Genomic DNA, 23,726 nt, shown 5'->3' with positions numbered 1-23,726 from the left:
GCAAAGTAAGTTTTCATATAGTAGATAAACTTATTGATATTTGGCTATTACTCTTTCACATGCTCGTTCCGTCCCTGAAAATTTGACACTTATTTCCTTTTTCGTCTGTTTCTAAAAATTTGTCACCTTTCACTTTTACCATTTTTGGTAGTGGACCCCATATTCCACTAACTCACTCTCATTCACATTTTACTATAAAACTACTCCCTCCGTCCCCGATTAAGAATCACACTTTTCCATTTCGGTCTGTCCTCAATTAAGATAAAAGTCACACTTCATTTTTACCATAAATAGTAAGTAGATCTCACATTTCACTAACTCAATTCACTCACATTTTATTAACCAATATAATAAATGGGTCTCACATTCCACTAACTTTTTCAACTAACTTTTCTTTATATTTCTTAAAACTTGTGCTCGTCAAAGTGTGACTCTTAATCAGGGACGGAGGGAGTAATAATATATAAAAGTAGGACCCACATTCCACTAACTTTTTCAAACTCACTTTCTATTACTCTTAATCGGGCACGTTGGTCTATGTAAGGGCACGGTACTCGTTACTCAATAGAATAAATATACAGACTAACAGAAATGTCCATCCTCACAATCTAGTTTCTCCTTCTTATTTCTACATCAGCAGAAGCTCAAAGAAGATCCTCCAACATAACCTTAGGCTCTTCCATCATTACCACCTCCAACTCCTCCTGGCTTTTCCCCCTCCGGCATCTACGCCTTCGGATTCTTCCCCCATCATGTCAACAGCTACGGTGTCGGCATCTTTCTTCCCGACAAAACCGTCGTCTGGACAGAAAATAGGGACACCAATCCAACCATCCCCGACGATGTCGTCTCCCTGCTACTATCTACCGACGGCAGGCTAATCCTGCGTCGTAGGCAAGCCCAGATGTAGAGGTCATCAGCCCCTCCACAACCATCGCGTCGGCATCAATGCTCGACAATGGCAACTTTGTTCTCTATGATTCTGAGTCCAGAATCATCTGGCAGAGCTTTGACCACCCGACCAACATCCTCCTCCCCGGCCAGCGCCTCCTGCCGGATAATGAGCTCTTCTCCAGCGCCTCAGAGACTGACTACGGGAGAGGGAAACCTCTCTCTCAACCTCGTGCAGGGCGATGGAAACCTCGTGCAGTATCCTATCAACACACAAGACATAGCAGGTTACGCTTACTATTCAACACGCTCAGCCGGAGCAGGTGGCAACATCTATCTCAACCTCGACAGCGACGGCCGCCTTTATCTACTCAACGGTAGCTTGCCTCTGCAGACTCTATCCAATAGTAGATTCCCTACGCAAGGTTCCATCAATCTCATGAGGCTCGACGTCGGAGGAATCTTCCGAATCTACTCTCTGTTTCTCGGTAATCTCACCATGACCAGAAGATGGTCATCCTTGAACGATGAGTGTCTTCCCCAAGGTTTCTGCGGAGTGAACGCCTTCTGTATTCTGATGGATAATGCACCGGAATGTCGGTGTCTTCCCGGTTTCGTCCATGTTCAGCCCGGCAACAACACAGCTGGCTGTTCTAGAAACTTCCTAGCACAGGGCTGTGCCAAAGTTGACGATAGAATGAAATACGATATGAGAAGAGTCGAAAACACCGAATGGGAGTCTACCTCGTATCAGATTTTGTGTATGATGATGAGTGAAGAAGAGTGCAGCAAAGCATGCCTCGATGACTGCAACTGCGAAGCAGCCTTCTTCAAAGATAACACATGCCGAAAGCAGAAGCTTTCGTTAAGATTTGGCAGAAGGTCTCTGGGAAACTCAAACATGGCTCTCATTCGCGTTGGTACAACCATGGAGCCCAACATGGGAGGTAATTCCAATAGTAAAACCATCATCAAGAAAGAGCAGCGTGTAGACATCCTCATCATTGGCATTGTGCTTATGTCAATAGCCGTCTTGGTATTTTCAATTTCTGTGATATTTATTCACAAGAAACGGAAGGAATACAACAAGATCAATAAAGACGAGGGAGCTAACTTTTTGGAGGTAATTTCGCTGAAAGTGTTCACATTCGAGCATTTGTATGAAGCAACAAACGGCTTCAAGGAAGAGCTCGGGAGAGGAGCATCTGGCACGGTGTTCAAAGGGGTTCTACAGAATGGCAAAAAATTGGTGACGGTGAAGAGGCTGGAGAAGGAATTCGCACAAGGAGAAAGAGAGTTCCAGACAGAGCTGAAGACGATTGGGAAGATGTATCACAAGAACCTAGTCCGGCTCCAAGGTTACTGCCTCAACGGAGACCACAAACTGCTGGTGTTTGAGTACATGCGCAACGGATCCCTTGCAGACATACTTTTCAATAAAGAGAAACTCCCTAGCTGGGAGGAACGGATTAGGATCACCCGTGAATCGTGATATATCTAGAGGGATATTGTATCTGCACGAAGAGTGCGAGACGCAGATCATTCATTGCGATATAAAGCCTCAGAACATACTCATGGACGGAAACTGGTGCGCTAAGATATCAGACTTTGGGCTGGCGAAGCACCTAAAACAAGATCAGACTAATACGTATACCGGAATAATAGGTACTAAGGGCTATGTAGTGTTGGAATTTTAGTGTATTAGCACTTTAATTCTAAGGAAGAATGTTGGAATTTTAGTGTTTATCACTTTAATTTCTAAACAATTCGGCTGCTTCATTAGAAGCTTGTTCTATCTTATTTTAGTGTTTGAATTAACTGTTTTAACAGTTTTTAAACAGTTATTAACAGTTTGGAATCAGTTTTAGTTAATTAACTGCCTTGGCAGTTAATTGTCAACGGTTTAGGCTGATTTTTGATTAAATACAGATCAGAGAATGAACAATCATCTAAGGAAACTTAGTCTTATCCGATCATAGATTTTGTGCACTCAAAATACTTGATCTGAAAGTATTTTATACGATTCTAAGTTATCCAAGTCTTCTAATAAGGATTCCCTAATCCTAAGTCATAAAATCGTCATTATATATCTTACCTAACAAAGATCAAGTAGTTTGAAGATGACTGGACCCAATTCAGTGAGGGAGATGACTGCAAACTTCACAAAACTGGAGAAGTTTGAAGGAGTAGATTTCAGAAGATGGAGAAAGAAGATGCACTTCTTGCTGACCACCCTGAAGGTTGTTCATGTACTCACCACCACCATGCCTGGGCCTGCAGAGGAGGAGTCTCTGGAACAGACAAGAAGAAGGCAGAAATGGGAAAATGATGACTATGTGTGCAGAGGGCACATCCTTAATGGTATGACTGATTCTCTTTTCGATATTTATCAAAATGCTGAATCATCCAAAGAACTTTGGGATTCTCTAGAGTCTAAATACATGGCAGAAGATGCCTCTAGCAAGAAATTCCTTGTTAGTAATTTCAATAATTATAAGATGCTAGACTCTAGACCAGTAATGGAACAATATAATGAAAAAGGAATTGACTGCATTTTCATTGGATATGCAAATCAGTCCAAGGCTTATAGGTTTTATGTTCTAGAACCTAATAAGTCTGTTTCTGTGAACTCTGTAATAGAGTCAAGGGATGCAATCTTTGATGAGAATAGATTCTCATCTATCTCAAGGCCTAAGGATTTGTTTTCAAATTCTGAAAACAGACTGGTAATCTCTGAACAACAATCAGAGGAACCTTTAACCCAACATTGGGTTAGAAGGAGTGTTAGGCCAAGGTATCAAAGTAACCTGGATGAAGGATTTCAAATCCATCTCATTGAAGGATCAAGGGATGAGTTGCAATCCCAGTACCCATATTGTTTTATTATTGAAGAGGATCCTAAGACTTTCAAAGAAGCCATGTCATCTAGGGATGTCTCATTTTGGAAAGAGGCTATAGATGATAAAATGGATTCTATACTCCAAAATAACACTTGGGAATTAACTGATTTACCCCCTGGTTGCAAACCATTGGGGTGTAGATGGATCTTTAAAAGAAAGATGAAAGTTGATGGATCCATAGACAAGTTCAAAGCTAGGCTTGTCATTCAAGGATTTAGACAAAAGGAGGGGATAGACTACTTTGATACGTATGCTCCTGTAGCTAGAATATCTACTATTGGATTGCTAGTAGCCATGGCTTCTATTCATAAACTCCTTATACACCAAATGGATGTTAAAACAGCCTTTTTAAATGGTGATTTGGATGAGGAAATCTACATGAAGCAGCCTGAGGGATATTCTTTACCAAGAAATGAACACAAGGTGTGCAAGTTGATCAAATCATTATATGGCTTGAAACAAGCACCAAAACAGTGGCATCAAAAGTTTGATGATGTTGTTTTATCAAATGGTTTTCTATTGAATCAAGCTGATAAGTGTGTTTATTCTAAGTTTGATAAATTTGGTAAAGGAATTATTATCTGCCTTTATGTAGATGATATGCTTCTGTTTGGTACTAGTCAAGACCAGATAGATGAGACAAAGAAATTCCTATCATCTAAGTTCTCAATGAAAGATTTAGGTGAGGCTGAAGTCATATTGGGAATTAGGATAATAAAAGAGGCTCCTAACAGAATATCTATCACACAATCTCATTACATTGAGAAAGTGTTGAAAAGGTTCAATTATGGAAACTGTACTCCAGTTAGCACACCTATGGATCCTAATGTAAAACTCTTACCTAATAGAGGAAAAACAGTTTCACAATTGGAATACTCTAAAGTAATAGGTTGCCTAATGTATGCAATGATAAGTACTAGGCCTGACATAGCTTTTGCTATGGGAAGATTAAGTAGATTTACACATAGTCCTAGTATTCATCACTGGCAAGCAGTGAGGAGGTTACTTAAGTACCTCAAAGGAACCATAAACTATGGTTTGTGTTACTCAGATTTTCCTTCTATCTTAGAAGGATATTCTGATGCAAGTTGGATAGCCAATCCAGAGGATCATTCCTCTACTAGTGGTTGGATTTACTTGCTAGGAGGTGGAGCTATCTCTTGGGCTTCTAAGAAGCAAACTTGCATCACAAGTTCTACAATGGAGTCAGAATTTGTAGCACTAGCCGCTGCTGGAAAGGAGGCAGAATGGTTAAGGGATTTAGTTTATGAAATTCCTTTATGGCCTAAGCCTATATCACCTATCTCTATAAGGTGTGACAGTGCAGCAACATTGGCTAAAGTATATAGCCAAGTTTACAATGGGAAGTCTAGACATTTAGGTGTCAGACATAGCATGGTTAGGGAGCTGATCACTCATGGGGTCATTTCAGTTGAATTTGTTGGGACACAACAAAATCTGGCAGACCATCTAACCAAAGGCTTGGCTAAAGATTTAGTTATCAAATCTGCTAAAGGGGTGGGGCTCAAGTCCATCTAATCTTATCTGTTTGGGATACCCAATTTCCTTCTAATTTGATATTAGATGTGAAATTCAATGTGGAAAGCCTAAATATGTGAGATAGACACATGTTCAAACCATCCAAGGTATGTGTAATAATCTGTCAGTTTGAAGGAGGTTGAAGTTTTGCTTCTTAATAGCTTTTTTGGCAAATTGTTTTGACAGAACAAGATGAAAAGCTACCTATACAAACATGGAATCCAAGTTGTTCCAATAAAGCTCTGGACTTAGCTTTATAAATGTTTGTTGAAGGATATGGACACTAGACTTGTTATAAAGGTGTCAGGTTTAGATTAATTGTTTGATAATTATGTGTATATTAAGACTGATATTCAAAGGAATTGTAAGAGTTCAAGTCTTAGACCACTCTTATAATTAGAATGTTTGTACATTGATATACTAAAATGGAAATTCAATCCTTGTGATATTTTCATTTATGCATAATTTTTGTTTTCTGTTCTTTTGATTTGATCATGCTTATAAATCCACTAAAATAGGGGAGGAATGTTGGAATTTTAGTGTATTAGCACTTTAATTCTAAGGAAGAATGTTGGAATTTTAGTGTTTATCACTTTAATTTCTAAACAATTCGGCTGCTTCATTAGAAGCTTGTTCTATCTTATTTTAGTGTTTGAATTAACTGTTTTAACAGTTTTTAAACAGTTATTAACAGTTTGGAATCAGTTTTAGTTAATTAACTGCCTTGGCAGTTAATTGTCAACGGTTTAGGCTGATTTTTGATTAAATACAGATCAGAGAATGAACAATCATCTAAGGAAACTTAGTCTTATCCGATCATAGATTTTGTGCACTCAAAATACTTGATCTGAAAGTATTTTATACGATTCTAAGTTATCCAAGTCTTCTAATAAGGATTCCCTAATCCTAAGTCATAAAATCATCATTATATATCTTACCTAACATGTAGCACCAGAGTGGTACCTAAAGTAGGCGATCACGGTGAAAGCTGATGTGTATAGCTTCAGAATGATGTTGTTGGAGATCATATGCTGTAGGAAGTGTGTTGATTATAGCAGGAGTGAGGATGAGGTGATTCTTGAGGAATGGGTTTATGACTGTTATTCATCGAGGAAGATTGGGAGTCTGATCGGGGACGAGAAGGTGGAGGAGAGAAAAGTGGAGAGGATGGTGAAGATAGGGATATGGTGTGTGCAATATGATCCGTCGTTGCGTCCAACAATGAAAAAAGTTCTGCTAATGTTGGAGGGAACTGTCGAGATTCCCATACCTCCATGCCCGAGTTCTTTCTTAAGTTCAGTCTAGCTTAATTTACTATACGAGTGTGCTCCAATGTTTGTTTTTTGTTTTACTTTATAATAATGCCCTGTATGTTGCTTTTCTTTATTTAAATCATAATCCAAAATCATATCATTTCTCTAAATACTACTAATAGTACTATCATAGATCAGCTCACATTACTGGCATCAGATGATACCATGTGATATGCAATTTTCAGAAATTAACTTAAGCAAATATATACAGCCACAGATAATAAAAGTATACAAATTATAATCACAGAATACCAAAATGGATTATTGTAAAAAAAATGTATGTATAGGAAAATATTACTTACTAGACAGATTTGATTTCCCAAACTCCGCCGCGCCGCACCGCCGATGGCAACCAGCTGAGCTGCCGTAAACCATATGTTACGAATGCCTTGATTTTGATGATGGGGAATTGCGAGAGGAAATTTGAATACGAAATCGCCGCCAATGACTGCTTCTTCCGCCTCAACATCCTGTTCGATTTCTGCGCGGATTGAATTAATTTGCGCAATCGCGTGACCTTCAAAATTCGGGCGATGTGGTGGACGGTGATTATCGCTGCGGAGGCCGTGCGACGGAGAAACTGGGGCCGCTTTTTGGGATTGATTGTATGTGGTTTTAGTTTTACCACTGTATTTAATTTTTTAGAAATGTTTTATTTTTCATATAAAAGAAAAGAAAAGAAAAAGTAGAAAGAGTACTGTTTTTATTTTTAAAAATATTTTATTTTTAATGAGACAAATAAAAAAAAATGTTTTATTTCTAATGGGACATAGTAGGAGTGGCAAAATGGATAGCAGGTAATGGATAATTCCCATCTCGATCCGTTACCCGTCAGGTATCGGATATCCGCTACCCGACGATAACGGGATACAACAGATCGGTAGTGTGTTTTAGAGTTTTGCGGGTAGTGGGTACACCCGCTATCCGCGCGGGTATACCCGTTAATCCCGATAATACCTGTTATTATTAGTATTAGCCATATACCATCTTTTAATACTCCATCAGTTCCATATTAATAGAGGCATTTTAAATAGTTAAAGTGAATAAAAAAAGTAATTAGTTAAATAATAATAGTCATATACGCACTCATTTTGAAAAATTAAAAATAAATAATTAAAATGGAAAAAAAGTAAAATAAGAGAGATAATAATGTAGAGAAGAGTATTTATATTATTATCTTTCCAAAATGAGTGAAGAAAATGAAACGTTTCTATTAAGGCGGAACAGTGAGAGTACTTTATATAATTTAAGAGTCCTTTTGAAATATTTTTATATTCCAACGAACATACAATTAAAAATTCACCGGAACTAGCTATAGAGTGTCGCCGCATTTTTATTCTCAATCTATTCAAAGCTTACCATCGTAAATTAGGGAACATTGACGGCTATTATAGTTTTCAAATTTTTTATTAGGATTTCGGCTCTGGTATGGGTACCCGCAATGTCGGGTACGGGATACCCGACACGGGTATCGGGTAATCCCGGTATGTTGCAAGGCGGGTATTGAGACAATAAATTAGGTTAAAATTGGATACGAGTACCCGACTTGTCGGGTGCGGGTACCCACAGGTAACCTGTTTCGCTACCCCTAAGACAGAAGGGAATATATAGTAATAAAAATAGATAGCGGTACATCTTAAAACAATGTCTAATTTTAAAATTACATATATTAAAATACATAAAAATAACACTTATTTTATAACACAATTAAACCAACAACTCGCATTACATAAAAAAAAATATAACCACAAAATAAAACAATAAAAAATGCAAACTCTTCAATATCTAGAAATAGCGACTAATTAAATTTCAAAATTATACCAAATTAATAAATTATAACTAAGATTAAAATAAGATGTTCATTCAAAATATAACTAAAATAAAATGCAATCTACCTATATATAACATATGTAAAAAGAAATTCACACTTTCATACCAGACCATTAAAAATAGAATGCATAAAAAAATACTACAAATTACTTGATACCTAAAAATTTAAATAGATTAAGAATATAAAAAAAAGTAACCTAATATCAATAAAAGAAATTAAAAGAAAAGACAAATATTACTAGTGGGATTTGGTCATTTTTAATTTCCCAAATGTATGCTGGATGTTTCAAAATACTTTGCACTAACCCAATAAAGAGTCATTGTGGATCCAAAATGATTAATTTTAGCCCAACATTGAAAATATATAATGCTTTGATTTTATATTAGCCCAATCCACTATATAAATGAACAAAACTTAGGCCCAATACTCTAGTTAAAACAGCATATCAGATTTAATCAATTATGCCCACAAAAAAGAGATTTAAAATAGCCGAATTAATCCCTTCTCCCTCTAGTCTCTCTACTCTACCAATCATATCGTGGGGTAGGTGTAGGGCTGGCAAATCGTGCGGATTGGGTCGCTATTGGGTCAACCCAATATCGACCCAATCTTATCGGGTCCCAACCCAATCCAACCCAAATCATCGTGTTCTTATCGGGTTCAACCCAAACAGATTCGTGTCGGATTCGTGCGGATTTCGTGTCATCCAAAAATATACCGGTCGTGTCGGATTCGTGCGGATTTCGTGTCATCCATAAAAATATTGGTCATCTTTAAATGATAGTAAGTTACTACACAATATAAACGTCATACGATAACGACCGACATATGATATGATATAATTAAAATTTGATATTACACGATAAAATAAGATATTACAAAATTAAAATAATTAATTTAAATAATATTTAAATCCAAATAATAAAATTAAAGTATATTAAAATTAAATCTAATAAATAAAGTTAAAATAATTAAAATAATTATTTTTTAATAAAATCTAAGTATGCAGTAGTATTTTTTTTATAATAAACAATAATTAATAATAGTATTAATCATATTTTTACTAATAAAATTAAAATTATAATATTTTTTAATTAATAAAAATAATTAAAATTAAAATTTAATATATTATTTTAATTAATAAAAATAATCAAAATAATTTTTTTTTTCTTAACGGATAACCCAACCCGACCCGCATCCGACCCAACCCAACCCAAAATTTTCGGGTTCTTATTGGGTCGACCCTATAAGGACCCAAATCTTAAACGTGTGTGTTCGTGTCGGGTTAATTTCGTGCGGATTCGTGTCGGATTATCGTGTCGGATCAAAAATTGCCAGCCCTAGGTAGGTGACAGCTTCAAAGGCTAATATATATGAAATTTACTATGCCTATTCATGGATTTAATAGGAAGTTGATTTTGGGTTACAAACTCATCCCACATTGGATGAGAGAGAGAAGTTGGAAGGTGTATATAATTTTTATCCAACCCCAATTAGTTTGAGGTCTTTCAGGAATAACCTAAAATTAAAATCGTGCGGGCTTGATCCAAAGCGGACAGTATCAGACTCTCCTAACAATTGAGACAACACAATATGTATCTTTGTTTGAAGTGATTACCCTATAATTTGGTTTTATGTTTGTGATTATCTATAATTTGCATTTTTTCCCTTTATCTTCGTCTCAAACTCCTTTTCAATATTGTGCAATCCGTCAACACAAAATTTGTCCTCAAAATATTGTACACTTTCAAGAAGGCACAACCAAATATCAACTTTAACAAAAAAAAGTCTATAAATTGCAATACAATATATTTCAACACACGGGTTTCTTCGAAGAAATAACATAAAGACATCATGGAAAGAGTGCAAGAACTATGTTTATCGGAGCCCCAATTTCAGCCCCTTATTTTCTTTTATTTGCAACATATTTTCAACCAATGATAGCAAATTTCCTTGCTAAATTTTTCAAATCAATTTCCAAAAGGTTTTATTGTTACAAAATAAACGTTGAATGTTGCGACAAAGTTTTTTACTTTGATAACAAAAAGTTACAAATGAAAATTATTATATAGCAAGAAAGTTTAATAAAGATGCCAAGATTCTACGTATATAGTCATATATGATTTTAAAAAGACCATTATTGTCGCTTAGTCATTAAAAAGGAATATGTTTAATGATGGTGCAAATACCATTAGATTAAATAAATGCCCACTAGTCATTAAAGATGGATCAGATCCTCCAATTGTTGTTTCATTTGCGGACTTGACTCGTGGAAACTTCTCCTCAAGATTAGGAAAATCTAGGTTTAACATATTTTAAATAAAGGTGATATACTTTTTAGTAGCCTTCTATCATTAGTATTATTACTATGATTATTTTCTTAACTAATAATTTATTTAACGAAAAATTACTTTATTATTAGAAAGAAATCATGCATATCATAATTCAATTATCATTTCTATTAGTTAATTAAATGAAAAGAGTAAGTAGTATAAATTAGGAATTATATCTAACCGTTGTATCCAAACACCAAATAAGTAATTACCAGAAACTATTCCTAGGATTCATAATTCATGATTTAAATTCCCAAACAACATTATATTTTCACCATATAAACTAAATTGATTTATGTCATGCATGCATTTGAAATTTTAATGATGGAATGATGAATGATTATATTATTAGGGGTGCACATTGATGCCGCACCAAGGTCCAAGGTGCAGGTTGGGTGTTGGGGTGCAGGACGTACAGACAACGCATGCAGGTGTGCATTGCAACATTTCCTTGCCGCCCAAAGAATCAGCCGAGAGGCGGCACAAAAGGACACAATATCATACTAATGTGGAGTGGAGTTCGGGTGTGCACCTCCGATCCCCAACATATTGTTTGCAATAAAACATTTCAACAATTTTTATAGAGGATTCTTGATGACTTCTTTTTGGAGTATAACCTTCTCCTTTTCGTGTTATTTACTTCATAATAGGCTATTTAAAGTATTTTCCACTTCCTATTTGCCCATGCAGAAAATCAAGTTATATTGAGATGTTTTCCCATATATTGTTACTTGCTCTTCTTTTGGCAGTTCATTGTATAATGGACTGCAACTTAGCCTTTGTTGCCAATACCAATACTGATCGTTCTTCACTTCTTGTCCTAAAATCTCATATCACATCTGATCCTCTCAATTTCTTGAGAAAAAATTGGACTATCGAAACACCTGTTTGTAACTGGATCGGAATTACTTGTGATTCACTCAATCACCGTGTCACTAAGTTGAATATTTCTTATATGCAACTCGTAGGCACCATTCCACCCGAAATCGGAAATCTTTCATCTCTTGTTTCTCTAGAGATGAATGATAACTTCTTCTATGGTCCCATTCCTCCATCCATCTTCAACATCTCATACATACAAGCAATAAATTTAAGAGGTAATCCTTTGTCAAGTAATTTGCCAAACAACATTTGCATGCACAGTCTTCACAACCTCAAATCGCTTCGTATATCTTTCACTAAGTTGTATGGAGAAATACCATCGAGCTTGGGCTTATGTTCAAGCCTTGAAGTACTTTCCTTGTACAACAACAGCTTGGTTGGAGAGGTGCCAAAAGAAATTGGGAATTTGACGTTGCTCACTCAGTTATACCTTGGGTTCAATAGTTTAACTGGTATACATCTTCTTTTCTCTATGCTTAATTAAATTTTATTTTGTTTCCTGCATGTTTTTTGTTGGATCTATATCAAATTGTCTTGATTATAGTCTCGCAACTTTTTAAAACGAAATATTAAATCACAAGGTTTCAGTTTTTCTGAATTGTTCCATCTGTATACGAAACAAGGTCTTCTGGCATACGTTTTATTGAAACAAGTACTTTTTGTTCCTTTCTTTTATTATTTTTTTCACACAATCCGTTTTGAGCATCACCCAAGACGTCGTTTTGTGTGCGAATATGATAACTGAGCCAAATAAAATATTATGATTTAATATTTCATTTTCAAATACAAGAGCAACTAGAATTTGACCAAAGTATGTGTACTCATAATTATGTTCGTACTACGTATTTATTAATATCTTGAGATAGTGTGTTGCTATTTGTCGACCAAAAGCACAACATTTATTTTATTTAAGAGTAGAACAATTTTCTTTTTCCACAGGTAATATTCCTAAAGAGATTAGTCAACTTCACATGGTGAATTCTTTGTGGATGGAATCCAACAAATTTAGTGGATCATTACCTCCAGAATTTTAGAATCTGACAGCCATTCGAGATCTGAACCTCTACAATAATTACTTGACTGGCATTTATACCTCTCTTATTTTTTTCCTTTTTATCATTTTACATTATTGTTTACTCTTGGTATACACACTAATATTAATACATCCAACATATTGATATTTTTTTTCACAGGTAATATTCCCAAAGAGATTGGCCATCTTAATAGTTTAGAATCATTAGACATGGCATCCTGCGGACTTAATGGATTGATTCCAAAAGAAATTGGGAACATGACAGCCCTCCGTCGTGTATACCTCGGCAACAATGCATTAACTGGTATGAATTTGTCCTTTTGTTGATCATCATTAATTTCCTTGTTTTATCTACATTTAATTAAATACCAACAATTAGTTTTACACAGTAAGTAGAAATTTGACCATCCTTTTATATATCTCACATGTACTAAGATTTTTCTAATAAGCTCTATAAGTGATCACTTTAGATGATTCTACATTTTTATAGGTGTTATTCCTGGTGAGATTGGCCAGCTTAATAATTTAGAGTATATGTCCATTGATTCTAACAAGTTGACTGGCCCTTTACCCCTGGCCTTTTTTAACATGTCTCGTGTGAAGTCTATTTCCTTGAGACATAACACACTTAAATGGGACATTGCCAAGAGAAATTGGGAACATGAAATCACTCCGAGATTGTACCTCATTAATAATACTTTAACCGGTAAGTAAGATTGTATACATATATACATTTAAATTCAGAAAATGCAGTCCAAATCTTGACCTTAGGATTAAGTGATCTAATGGTCAATAATTAATCAAAAACACGTAAGGTCATTATTAGTCAGTTTTAGGTCATATTATAAAATTTGGGTTTGATGTAATTTTAAGATCATTTTAGGTCATCATTTGTTAGAATGACCTAAAAATAAACCAACAATGACCTATAAATGTCCTATGTATGATTTTGTCGTGCGTTTCTGTATTTAAATCTATTTTGCATAGATCAAAACCCAATTTATATAACTGTTTGAGGACTAAAATGACTATGTTTTTCATACATCAATAGGTGTGATTCCAGAAGAGATTGGTCGCCTTGAGAATTTAGTTGCACTATACATGAAATCCAACAATTTCATCGGCCATTTGCCTCCAGTCATGTTCAACATGAAATCACTTAAATCATTATCACTTCACAAGAATGCTTTGACTGGTACGAGTATCCTATCATAAACTTGACTAGCAATCTAGCATCGACACGTATAAACAGGTGTCGTTAAACGGTTAATTCGTACCAGTTTTAGTTAGGGGTTTTTGCCAAAAGTCCTTAGTCAATTTACCAACTAATCTTTTCAGTTATGACTTAATATATATCTAATTAATACCAACTTGATATATATTTCAGGTAACATTCCTAAAGAGTTGTTCACTGCCAATATCGAGAGTATTGATCTCTCCAATAACCATTTTCAAGGGTTCATACCACCAGCTATTGCAACATCCCTCAACTTATCTTATCTTGACTTGGCAAATAACAATCTCTCAGGCTCTATACCTTCCACCATTGGAAATCATTACTCCTTAGTAACCCTAATCCTCCATTCCAACAACTTCATTGGAGTGATTCCATCATCCATTTGCAAATTGAGTTCACTCAAATTCCTACATCTATCAAACAACAGTCTGCATGGATCAATTCCAAGGTGTTTGGCAAAGCTAAGTATATCTTTGCAAGTTCTGCACTTGAAGGAGAATAACTTTGATGGCCTCATTCCACCATCATTTCCAAAGGGTTGCGCTCTCAAGTCTCTGAACCTCAACAGCAATAAACTTCAAGGAACACTGCCGCGAACCCTAGTAAACTGTGGGAAGCTACAAGTTCTTGATGTTGGAAGCAATGCGATACAAGATGCGTTTCCCTTTTGGATGGAGGATCACGTTGATCTCCGAGTCCTCGTTTTGAGAGATAACAGATTCAATGGTAGCATGCTTCTACCCATTGCTTATGGTGAGATAAGTAGTGATGCTCCATTTGGGAAGTTGCAAGTGTTTGATATATCTCATAATGGATTCAGTGGGCCCCTCCCAACTAGATATTTAACCACCTTCCCAGCCATGATGAATGCCAAGGAAGATGTTTCAGAAAAGAGTAACTGGTTCAGCAAGTATGAGGAATCATTGGTGGTTGTTTTGAAAGGCACAAATCAATCATTGGTCAGAATCTTGAAAGCCTTCATCACTATTGACATGTCTAGGAACAAATTCTCGGGAAAGATTCCGGATTCCATAGGGAATCTTAATTCACTCAAGTACTTGAATCTGTCTCACAACAGTCTCACTGGTAAGATACCATCATCCCTTGGAAGTGTAAAAGCACTGGAATCATTAGACTTGTCTTCAAACCGGTTGAATGGTGAGATTCCGAGGAAGTTGACAATGTTGAATTTTCTTTCTACTTTAAATCTTTCGGTGAATGATCTTGTTGGAGAGATTCCTCAGTCTGGCGGCCAGTTTCCGACATTCGATAACAGCTCCTTCATTTGGAACTTGGGATTATGTGGATTTCCTCTGACTAGAAAATGCAAGCAAGATCCCTTGAATCCTCAAGAAAGTGAGGGTTCTAATTTTGTGGATGGACTTAGTTGGCGTCCGGTGGTTTTGGGATATGGATGTGGTTTTGTCATAGGAGTTTCGATAAGGTTGGTTCATAATAGAAAATGAAAGGGCAATATGGTTACTTGAACCGTCTTTCAGTATTCAGTTACTCAGTAATGCACCTCAAGTCCTCAACCAAATTATATCTATCTATATATGTTTCACCTTTGCATGTAATTTAGGTAGAACTCAATAATTTGTGCTTGTTTGATTATGTAATCTTTTAAGTATCTAATTATGTTACTATTAGTTTAATTTAATAATTCAAGTTGAATAAACTTCTTTTCCCTCATAATTCTACCTTAAAGCTTTTGTTAGAGTATTATCTTTAGTTTGATGCTTGTATTGAATGTTGTTAAATCAAATTTAATTGAGAATAAATGTAAGACGAGAGAGGTGAATAAAATAAATAAATAAATAATAAGAAAGATAAAAAAGTATGGGAAAGAGAGAGAAGGGATAAGAGACGTCATGAAGACAAAAATATTCTTTAAAATTAAAATGTGAAAAGGCGAAAAAAAGGTAAAACCTGTGCAGAAATTACCTTAAATGTAATTAATTATTTGATCAAGGATCATTGGTAATATAAATTTTTTAATTAAGTATCGGAAATGTGTAAATCACATTGTCTAAAGAAATTTTTTAGTACAGTTAAACTATCTTCAAGGGTACACTAAAACTTAAAATGGAATGGATAATTAACTTTAATAATACTCAAAAACCAATTTCATTTTTTCGGTTTTGGAGAAAAAAAATGTACGCTAAATCATAACCTAAAAGTTTTTCAAATTTATGAGTAAAAAAGATATTATATAAAAAATATTCATTTAAATTTAAATTCAGTGAGTTTGAATTTAAAGTAATAGGTTGGAGATACTCTTAATATTAGTAGATTTAAAATGTATTGATGGTTTAATATAAAAAAAATTGTAGTACATTACATCGCTAAAATATTTGACTGATGTTTAATACTCCCTCCGTCCCAAAAAATAGAGCAATTGGTGTATGACACAAGTTTTAATGCAGAATTGGTAAAGTAAAAGAGAATGGAAAAAGTAAGAGAGAAAGAGAAAAAGTAAGTGAGAAGTAGTGTTAATGGAATGATGTGGTGGTGTTGGTTTGAGAAGAGGATTGAAAGGGAGCAAACTATATCCTACATTGGAGATGAAGAAGAGTTGCAAGCATATATAATGGCTACCCCAACTCCACTAGTATGAGGCCTTTTGGGGAATACCCCAAGAACAAAACCGTGAGGGCATTGCCCAAAGCGGACATATCATACTAATGTGGAGTTCGGGTGTGCACCACCGATACCCAACAAAGTCTTTGAGGTACTTAATTTTTTTTTAATATTCTCTCTTATTCTCTCATTTTAATTCATTACAAATTTTAAAAAATTGTTTAACTTTATAAAGAAAAATGAATAAATAAGTTAGTAGGAAATTTGAACCTCATATTTATATATTGATTTTATAATAGAATGTGAGTGTAATGAGTTAGGTGAATGACGAGATCCATTTATTTAGAATGGGAAAAAAAGGGGATATTAAATCGCAAACAACCCAAAATAGCAAAATGGGACATTAGTTCACGGACGGAGGAGTATCACATTGTAGATTAAGGATTTTTTAGCAAAAAAAAAAAAAAAAAACTCCTTTTATATTATAAAAATAGATTGAATTTTCTTCTCCGTTTGTCTCATAGGAATAGTCCATACTGTTCATTGAAACTTTTTCTCCTTTTTATAGTTATTTTTATGAGTTCCATCATCTACTAATTTAACTACATTTTCAGTATCTCTCTCACTTTACCAATTATGCATAATCGTGTCATCCTCAAATGACCTATTTTTGTAGGACAGATGAAATATATTTCTTGTCTTATATTTTATTTTCTCACTTACTTTTTTCTTTATTCACAATTTGTTTTTTTCTCTCAAATACTTTACTCTCTTCATTGAATTCTTTAAATAGTTTATCAATTGTTTAAATTTCGTGTTCAAAAGAAATACTCTCTTTGTTCCATTCAAGATATCCACATTTTTTAATGTCACAAGATTTTAAAAGGAGAAGTAATTGGGTATGATAAATTAGAGTGAAAAAGGTGATTGAATATTTTTATGGGGAGAGAGGAGAGAGAAATTTATTTTCAAATATGGAAAGTGGACATCCTAAGTGAGACAAGCTAAAAAAGAAAGGTGGAGTACATCTTGAATGAGACGGAGTGACTAGTGACTTATAACGAACGAGACACTAGAACAAAAAAAATTGGATAAAGACACTTTTTAATGCTATTAAGGATGCTAATTTGTGTGTCTAATTATATCCCTAACGCTTCATAAATTATTCTTATTGTTAGTGTTCCAACTAAAATTAAGGAAAACAAATGAAGCGTACTAAAAAAAGAGCAAAAGTTTAGTATAATTTGTCCCCAGCTTAGAGACGCTTTCTTTTACATCCTTAATTATAGTTGTACGATTAACCTCTGGATTTGAAATCAATGCTTATATACCCGGTATTGGCCATAATTTAGAAGTGAATAAACTATAGATTGAAATTGACGAAAGATTGAAATACGACATGAGAAGGGTCGAAAACATAGCTCTCGTTCGCGTCAGTACAACCACAGTCATGTGGGGTGATTCCGACCGTAAAAGAATAAACAAGAAAGAGCGGCATATAGAGCTCCTCATCATCGGCATTGTGCTAATGTCTATAGGCCTATTGGAGCTACAACAGGATCAATAAGGATGATGGAGCTAACTTTGTCGAGGGCATTTCGCTTCAAGCATTCACATTTGAGCATCTGTCCAAAGCAACAAAGGGCTTCAAGGAAGAGGTGGGGAGAGGAGCATCAGGGTTCTGCAGCATGGCCAGAAAATGGTGGCAGTGAAGAGACTGGAGAAAGAATTCACACAAGGAGAGAGAGAGTTCCAGACAGAGCTGAATACGATTGGGATGATGTATCACCGAAACCTAGTCCGGCTCCTTGGTTACTGTCTCGATGGAGCCCATAAACTGCTGGTGTTTGAGTACATGAGCAACGGCTCCCTTGCTGACATACTTTTCGATCAACACACTACAAAAAAAAAACATTGTTTCCCGACCAACACTTGCCAAGCACCTTTCCGAGCACTTTTACCATTGCTCGGAAAATACCGAGCACTTTTACCTTTGCTCGCGAAAACTACCGAGCATATTTGCTTGTGCTCGGCAAACCAACGATTAGCTCTTACTTGTGCTTGATAACCCAGCGAGCATTTTTAGCTATGCTCGGAATATTCCGACCACTTCTACTTGTGCTCGGCAAAATAGCAAGCACATTTAAGTGTGCTCGGAAATGTGTAACATAGAATAAAATGACAATACTATTTCTAAAACTACAAGTATAGAAAAGAATGGATATACTTAAAATTAGAAAAATGTATTAAAATTATTATAAAAAAAATCGCCATGCCAAAACTGCGTGCAATAGCACAACGAAACTGCCCACTCGTGGCCGGTCCGAACGGTTGATACGGATTATAAACCAATTATTTGATTCAAATTTTCATGAGAACGATTAGTTTCATTAAAAAAATATTGTTCGTGGTATCGAACGCAATCGCATCACCTAATAAATCATCTATAAAACTAGCGAGCACCTTTATCTGTACAGAAACGGCTGAGCTGGGAGGAACGGATGGAGATCGCTTGAGATATATCGAGAGGGATACTATATCTTCACCAAGAGTGTGAGACGCAGATCGTTCACTGTGACATAAAGCCACAGAACATACTCATGGACAAGAAGTGCTGCGCTAAGATATCAGATTTTGGGCTGGCAAAGCTCTTGATACAAGATCAGACTAATACGTATAGTGGAATAAGAGGGACTAAGGGCTATGTACCTGAAGCAGGCTATCACAGTGAAAGCGGATGTGTATAGCTTTGGTGTGATGCTGCTGGAGATCATATGCTGCAGGAAGTACGTTGAATGGAGCAGGAGTGAAGATGAGGCGATTCTTGAGGAATGGGTTTACGACTGTTATGCAACGGGGAAGATTGGGAGTCTGGTGGAGGATGAAATGGTGGAGGAGAGGAAAGTGGAGAGGATGGTGAAGATAGGGATATGTTGTGTGCAATATGATCCATCGCTACGTCCAACAATGAAGAAAGTTCTGCTAATGTTTGAAGGAACTGTCGAGATTCCGATACCTCCATGTCATTCTTCTTTCTTAGGTTCAATCTAGCTTAACTTACTTCGATTTTGCTATAATGCAATTTGTTTCCTTTTTCTTTCCAATAATTTCTTGTATCTTGCTGGTCTAACTAAATCTATGTCATCATCCAAATCAAAATCATTTCCCTATAAACTTACTATCATATTTCAGCAAACATCACTAACTTAAATAAGATGAGATATCATTGAAAAAAAATGCTTTCAATACCAGAAATTAACTTAAGTAAATGTAATTAGCCACGGAATAAAAGTATATAAATCCTAATCACAGATTATCAAAATAGATTATTGTAAAAAATTACAATTTTGGTTTCTGCGCGATCGCAAGCTGCTGATTGCCAGAGGAAATTAGAATACAGAATCGCCGGCAAATGGCTGCTTCTTCCGCCTCAACATCCTCTTCGAATTTTGCGCGGATGGAATTACTTTGGGCAATGGCGTGACCTTCAAATTTCGGGTGAACATGAAACTTGTGGTTGACGGTGATTATCTTCCACCGCCCGACGGAGAAACTGTGGCCGCAGTTGGCAATCGCATCAGGGGTCGCTTTGGGGATATTGATAGTTATGTGTTTTTAGTTTTTTTTTTTATACCTTTTTTGAGAGCATAAACTTAATATACTTCAATTTTTAATACTTTGCATTTTGGTATTTATGAGGGGATGCGTTTAATAAAGATAAAAAGATTAGAAACAATTATTAATGTCAACATAAAAGAAAAAAAAAATATTAAAAATGAATTCTACAATTATAGTCCAATTGCTGCATAATTGTTAGTAATTTGCATTTAGTATCCAGACTAGGAGTATCATTTTATAATTATTAATATCTACAAATTTGAAATACTATTTAAATGTCGATTTTAATAATAAAATCAGTAAGTATAAATTAAAGTGAAACATTACTAAAGTAATGTACAATTTATTTACTTTTAATTTCCCAAATATATATTTGCTTCGTCTCGATAACAATCACACATTTGATTTTCAGTATGAGATTTTATATAGTGTGATTTTGTGAGTTACTGAAAAAACAGTAAATTAAGAAAGAGGAAAAATAGAAATAAGATTGTTTTCACTTTAGAAAATGTTTTATTTTTTAATAAAATAATTTAAAAATAAAAATGTTTATTTTCAAGGAGGACTAAGGCAGAGTTATTAATGTGTTAAATACTCTCTCGTACCAAAACCCAATGAAAGTTGTTCTCCATGTGGATCAAATATTATTTCAGCCCAGCATGGAATTAAATTATGCTTATATTTTATATTGTCCAATCCTATATAAATGAATAAAGTCAGGCCCAATACTTTAGTTAAAACAGCTTATCGGATTTAAACAACTAAGCCCAAAGAAAAAAGATGCCTAATCGCTTCTCTCTCCAGTCTCTACTGTAGTCTGTACCGATCGGTACCGTTGGGTCGATGGCAGCTCCACGGAACTGAAATTTACTATGCCTAGAAATATACTCCTGTTGATGGATTTAATAGGCAGTTGGGATGCAACTAGGATTATACTTAACACTCTACATTGCTCATATATATATATAGAATTGTTTCTATTATTGTAGTATCCTACTCAGTGGCGGATCCAGAAATATTTTTAGGAGGGGGCGGAATTATGTTCTTTAAAACGTCGTTTTCCTTCTGCTCGTACATATAAATGACAACTTCACTCATAATCATCATTATATTTCGTTACTATATTTGATATATCCAATAGATTAAAGTTTAAAATTGATTCTATATATTTTTCTCAAAAAAACTTTATAGTTATATACATTAAATGTATTAGCTTTTGTTCCAAATATTTACATTCTATAAAAAATTAATAATGGACAACAAGATTGCTAAAGTTTTCTTTTGAAACTCTAACTTAATTACGAAACTAGTTTATAAAATTATTACAAAAGTACAGCTTAATTTAAAATTAGTACTTAATATGGACTAATAAAATGAACTAGTAATATTTATAAAAATTGATGCTTTAAAAAAAATACTTGTAGTATTCAATACATGCCCATAATAATATATATTGTGTAAATTTCATTTATTGTTTAAGATTTGAAGTAATCTAGTAATTATATTTATTAAATAACACTCTTGTGAAGTGGAGTCCATTAATAATGACAAGTATTGCGGTCTATTAATTTCTCAAATTTACCCAATAACTTATTAGGCCCAACCCACTAAAAGTCATCTTCTTCCCTCAGCCCCTGCGCAGACGCTTAAAATCTCCATTTCCGGCAATAACTCCATCATCTTCTTAATCCAGTAACTTTATCATCTCAAGTCATCTTCTGATATTGGACCGTTCTCCACTGCCGCTCAATTAACATGTCTTCTTCTCTCTCAATTTTTTCTGCGGAGGGGGCGACCATGGCCTTTTCCGGTCAAACCTTAGTACAATTCTACCTTCTCGGATGCCCGGGGGAGGGGCGACCGCCCCCTCCTGCCCCCCCCCCCCCTCCCCGCCCGGATCCGCCACTGATCCTACTAGCATATAGTGAGATCTTTGGTTAATATCGTCTAGACTAGACATAGATAGATGTACATTGTTACGAATAAACAACTCATATGTTTATTTCGTTTTATGTTTGTGATTATCTGAAATTTGCAGTTTCCGTTTATCTTCATATCAAGCTCCTTTTCAATATTCATGTGTAATCTGTCCATTTCAAATTTATATCATTCAAAGAAAGCACAACCAAGTACACCAACTTTAACAAAAAAAAAGAAAACCTCGAAAATGCAAGGTAAAACATTTCAACACATGGCTTTCTCCTTGAAATTGTGCAAAAACTATGTTTATCGATGCCCCAAACTTAACCCGTTATTTTCTTCTATTTGCAACATTAATTTTCAATCATTGATAGCATATTTCCTTGCTAAATTTCTCAAAGCAATTTGGCAAAAAGTTTTATTTTGTTACAACTATACCGTTGAAATTTGCAACAAAGTTCTCTCCTTTGTTAATAAAAAGGTTATAAATGAAAATTAGCAGTATATGTTAAAATAATTAGCAGGAAAGTTTAAAATAGGTTCCATGATTCTACGTAAATAGTCATGTAGTACGATTTAAAAAAGACTAAGAACATTGATTTCTAATGTTAAAAAATTCGTTTCGTTTACGACTTGACTTATAACAAAAAAATTCAAATTTGTGAAGTACGAGATAAAACAATAATGAACAGATTATAAATTAAATGATTTTGTAAAGTAGTAAGTTTTAATAGTAGACAAACATAATGATATTACGCTATTACCCTTTCACATAATACTAAATAAGCAAATGTGTTTTTTTAAATACAGCTCTTTTTGTTAGATATGCGTTTAGACTTTAGAGTATACGAAATCGAGTTCCTGTTAAGCTGTTAAAAATGTATCTGGAAATTTTCTAAGACCTAGTCAAATTTCTAGAATCTAGAGTTGTTAGTTAACTTCCAAATCAAAAGTCAAGTAATTTTATTGATAAATTGGTGACTTTGAAGGGTGCTCTTCATGCACCGCGCCAAATTTCTCTCCACTCTTTGGCTCTGCTGACTGCTCACTTCTCAGCACACGAATTCTATAAAATTGTGGTTGTGGATTCCAGCATCGACACTGGTCTTCTGCTGCGTATCGATGCCACATTCCCAGATGATTTGCCGGCTCAATTTCGGCAGGTACTCGATCAGCATAGGAAGGTGTTCGACCTTCCGGAAGGCATGCCACCCGCACGAGTTTTCGACCACAGAATACATTTGCTGCCCAACACGAAACCAATTAATGTGCGGCCGTACTGTTATCCTTATTTTCAGAAAAATGAGATTGAGGTACAGGTGAAGGAAATGTTGGAACAAGGAATTATTCAGCGCAACTAGAGTCCTTTCTCCTCGCCGGTTCTGTTAATTCTTAAGAAAGACGACACTTTCCATTTTTGTATAGACTATCGAACCTTGAATTTAGCGACGGTGCCAGATCATTTTCCTATTCCCACGGCAGATGAGTTATTTGATGAACTAGGAAAGGCGAAATGTTGGGAAATAAACACAGGCAATCACGAATATAAAAGGAGAATGAACACAACGAATTGTTTACCCAGTTCGATACAAAGTGTATCTACGTCTGGGGGCGATGCCAAGCCAGGGATTTCACTATATAATTTCAGG

General features: G+C 35.1%; 1 protein-coding gene, 1 long non-coding RNA gene and 1 pseudogene across 2 annotated transcripts; all 3 read left to right on the top strand.

Moving 5' to 3' along the window:
* The first annotated feature begins 958 nt into the window (after positions 1-958).
* LOC125192335 lies at positions 959-2,588 on the top strand (annotated as a pseudogene).
* A 2,476-nt stretch (positions 2,589-5,064) lies between these two features.
* LOC125219106 lies at positions 5,065-5,986 on the top strand. The gene is made up of 2 exons (XR_007176081.1): positions 5,065-5,437; positions 5,517-5,986. It is a non-coding gene; the product is annotated as an uncharacterized LOC125219106 (long non-coding RNA).
* Positions 5,987-6,341: 355 nt separating this feature from the next.
* On the top strand, positions 6,342-18,375 carry LOC125192315 (receptor-like protein 12). The gene is made up of 6 exons (XM_048089859.1): positions 6,342-6,612; positions 12,883-13,026; positions 13,213-13,428; positions 13,774-13,917; positions 14,110-15,403; positions 18,078-18,375. The coding sequence occupies exons 1-6, from the start codon at positions 6,342-6,344 to the stop codon at positions 18,373-18,375; spliced, it is 2,367 nt and encodes a 788-aa protein (XP_047945816.1).
* Positions 18,376-23,726: the final 5,351 nt, after the last annotated feature.

The sequence above is a fragment of the Salvia hispanica genome, chromosome 1 (assembly GCF_023119035.1).
Source record: "Salvia hispanica cultivar TCC Black 2014 chromosome 1, UniMelb_Shisp_WGS_1.0, whole genome shotgun sequence".
Taxonomy (NCBI): Eukaryota; Viridiplantae; Streptophyta; class Magnoliopsida; order Lamiales; family Lamiaceae; genus Salvia; species Salvia hispanica.
The sequence above is the reverse complement of the archived record's forward strand: the minus strand, read 5'-3'. Positions and strand labels throughout refer to the sequence as shown.

Bases quoted from the DNA above. Each gene is read 5' to 3' on its own strand.
- LOC125192315 (XM_048089859.1), top strand. From the start codon at position 6,342: ATGTTGTTGGAGATCATATGCTGTAGGAAGTGTGTTGATTATAGCAGG. The intron at 13,027-13,212 runs GTATGAATTTGT...ACATTTTTATAG, and splicing joins CGGCAACAATGCATTAACTG to GTGTTATTCCTGGTGAGATT. The intron at 13,429-13,773 runs GTAAGTAAGATT...ATACATCAATAG, and splicing joins CATTAATAATACTTTAACCG to GTGTGATTCCAGAAGAGATT.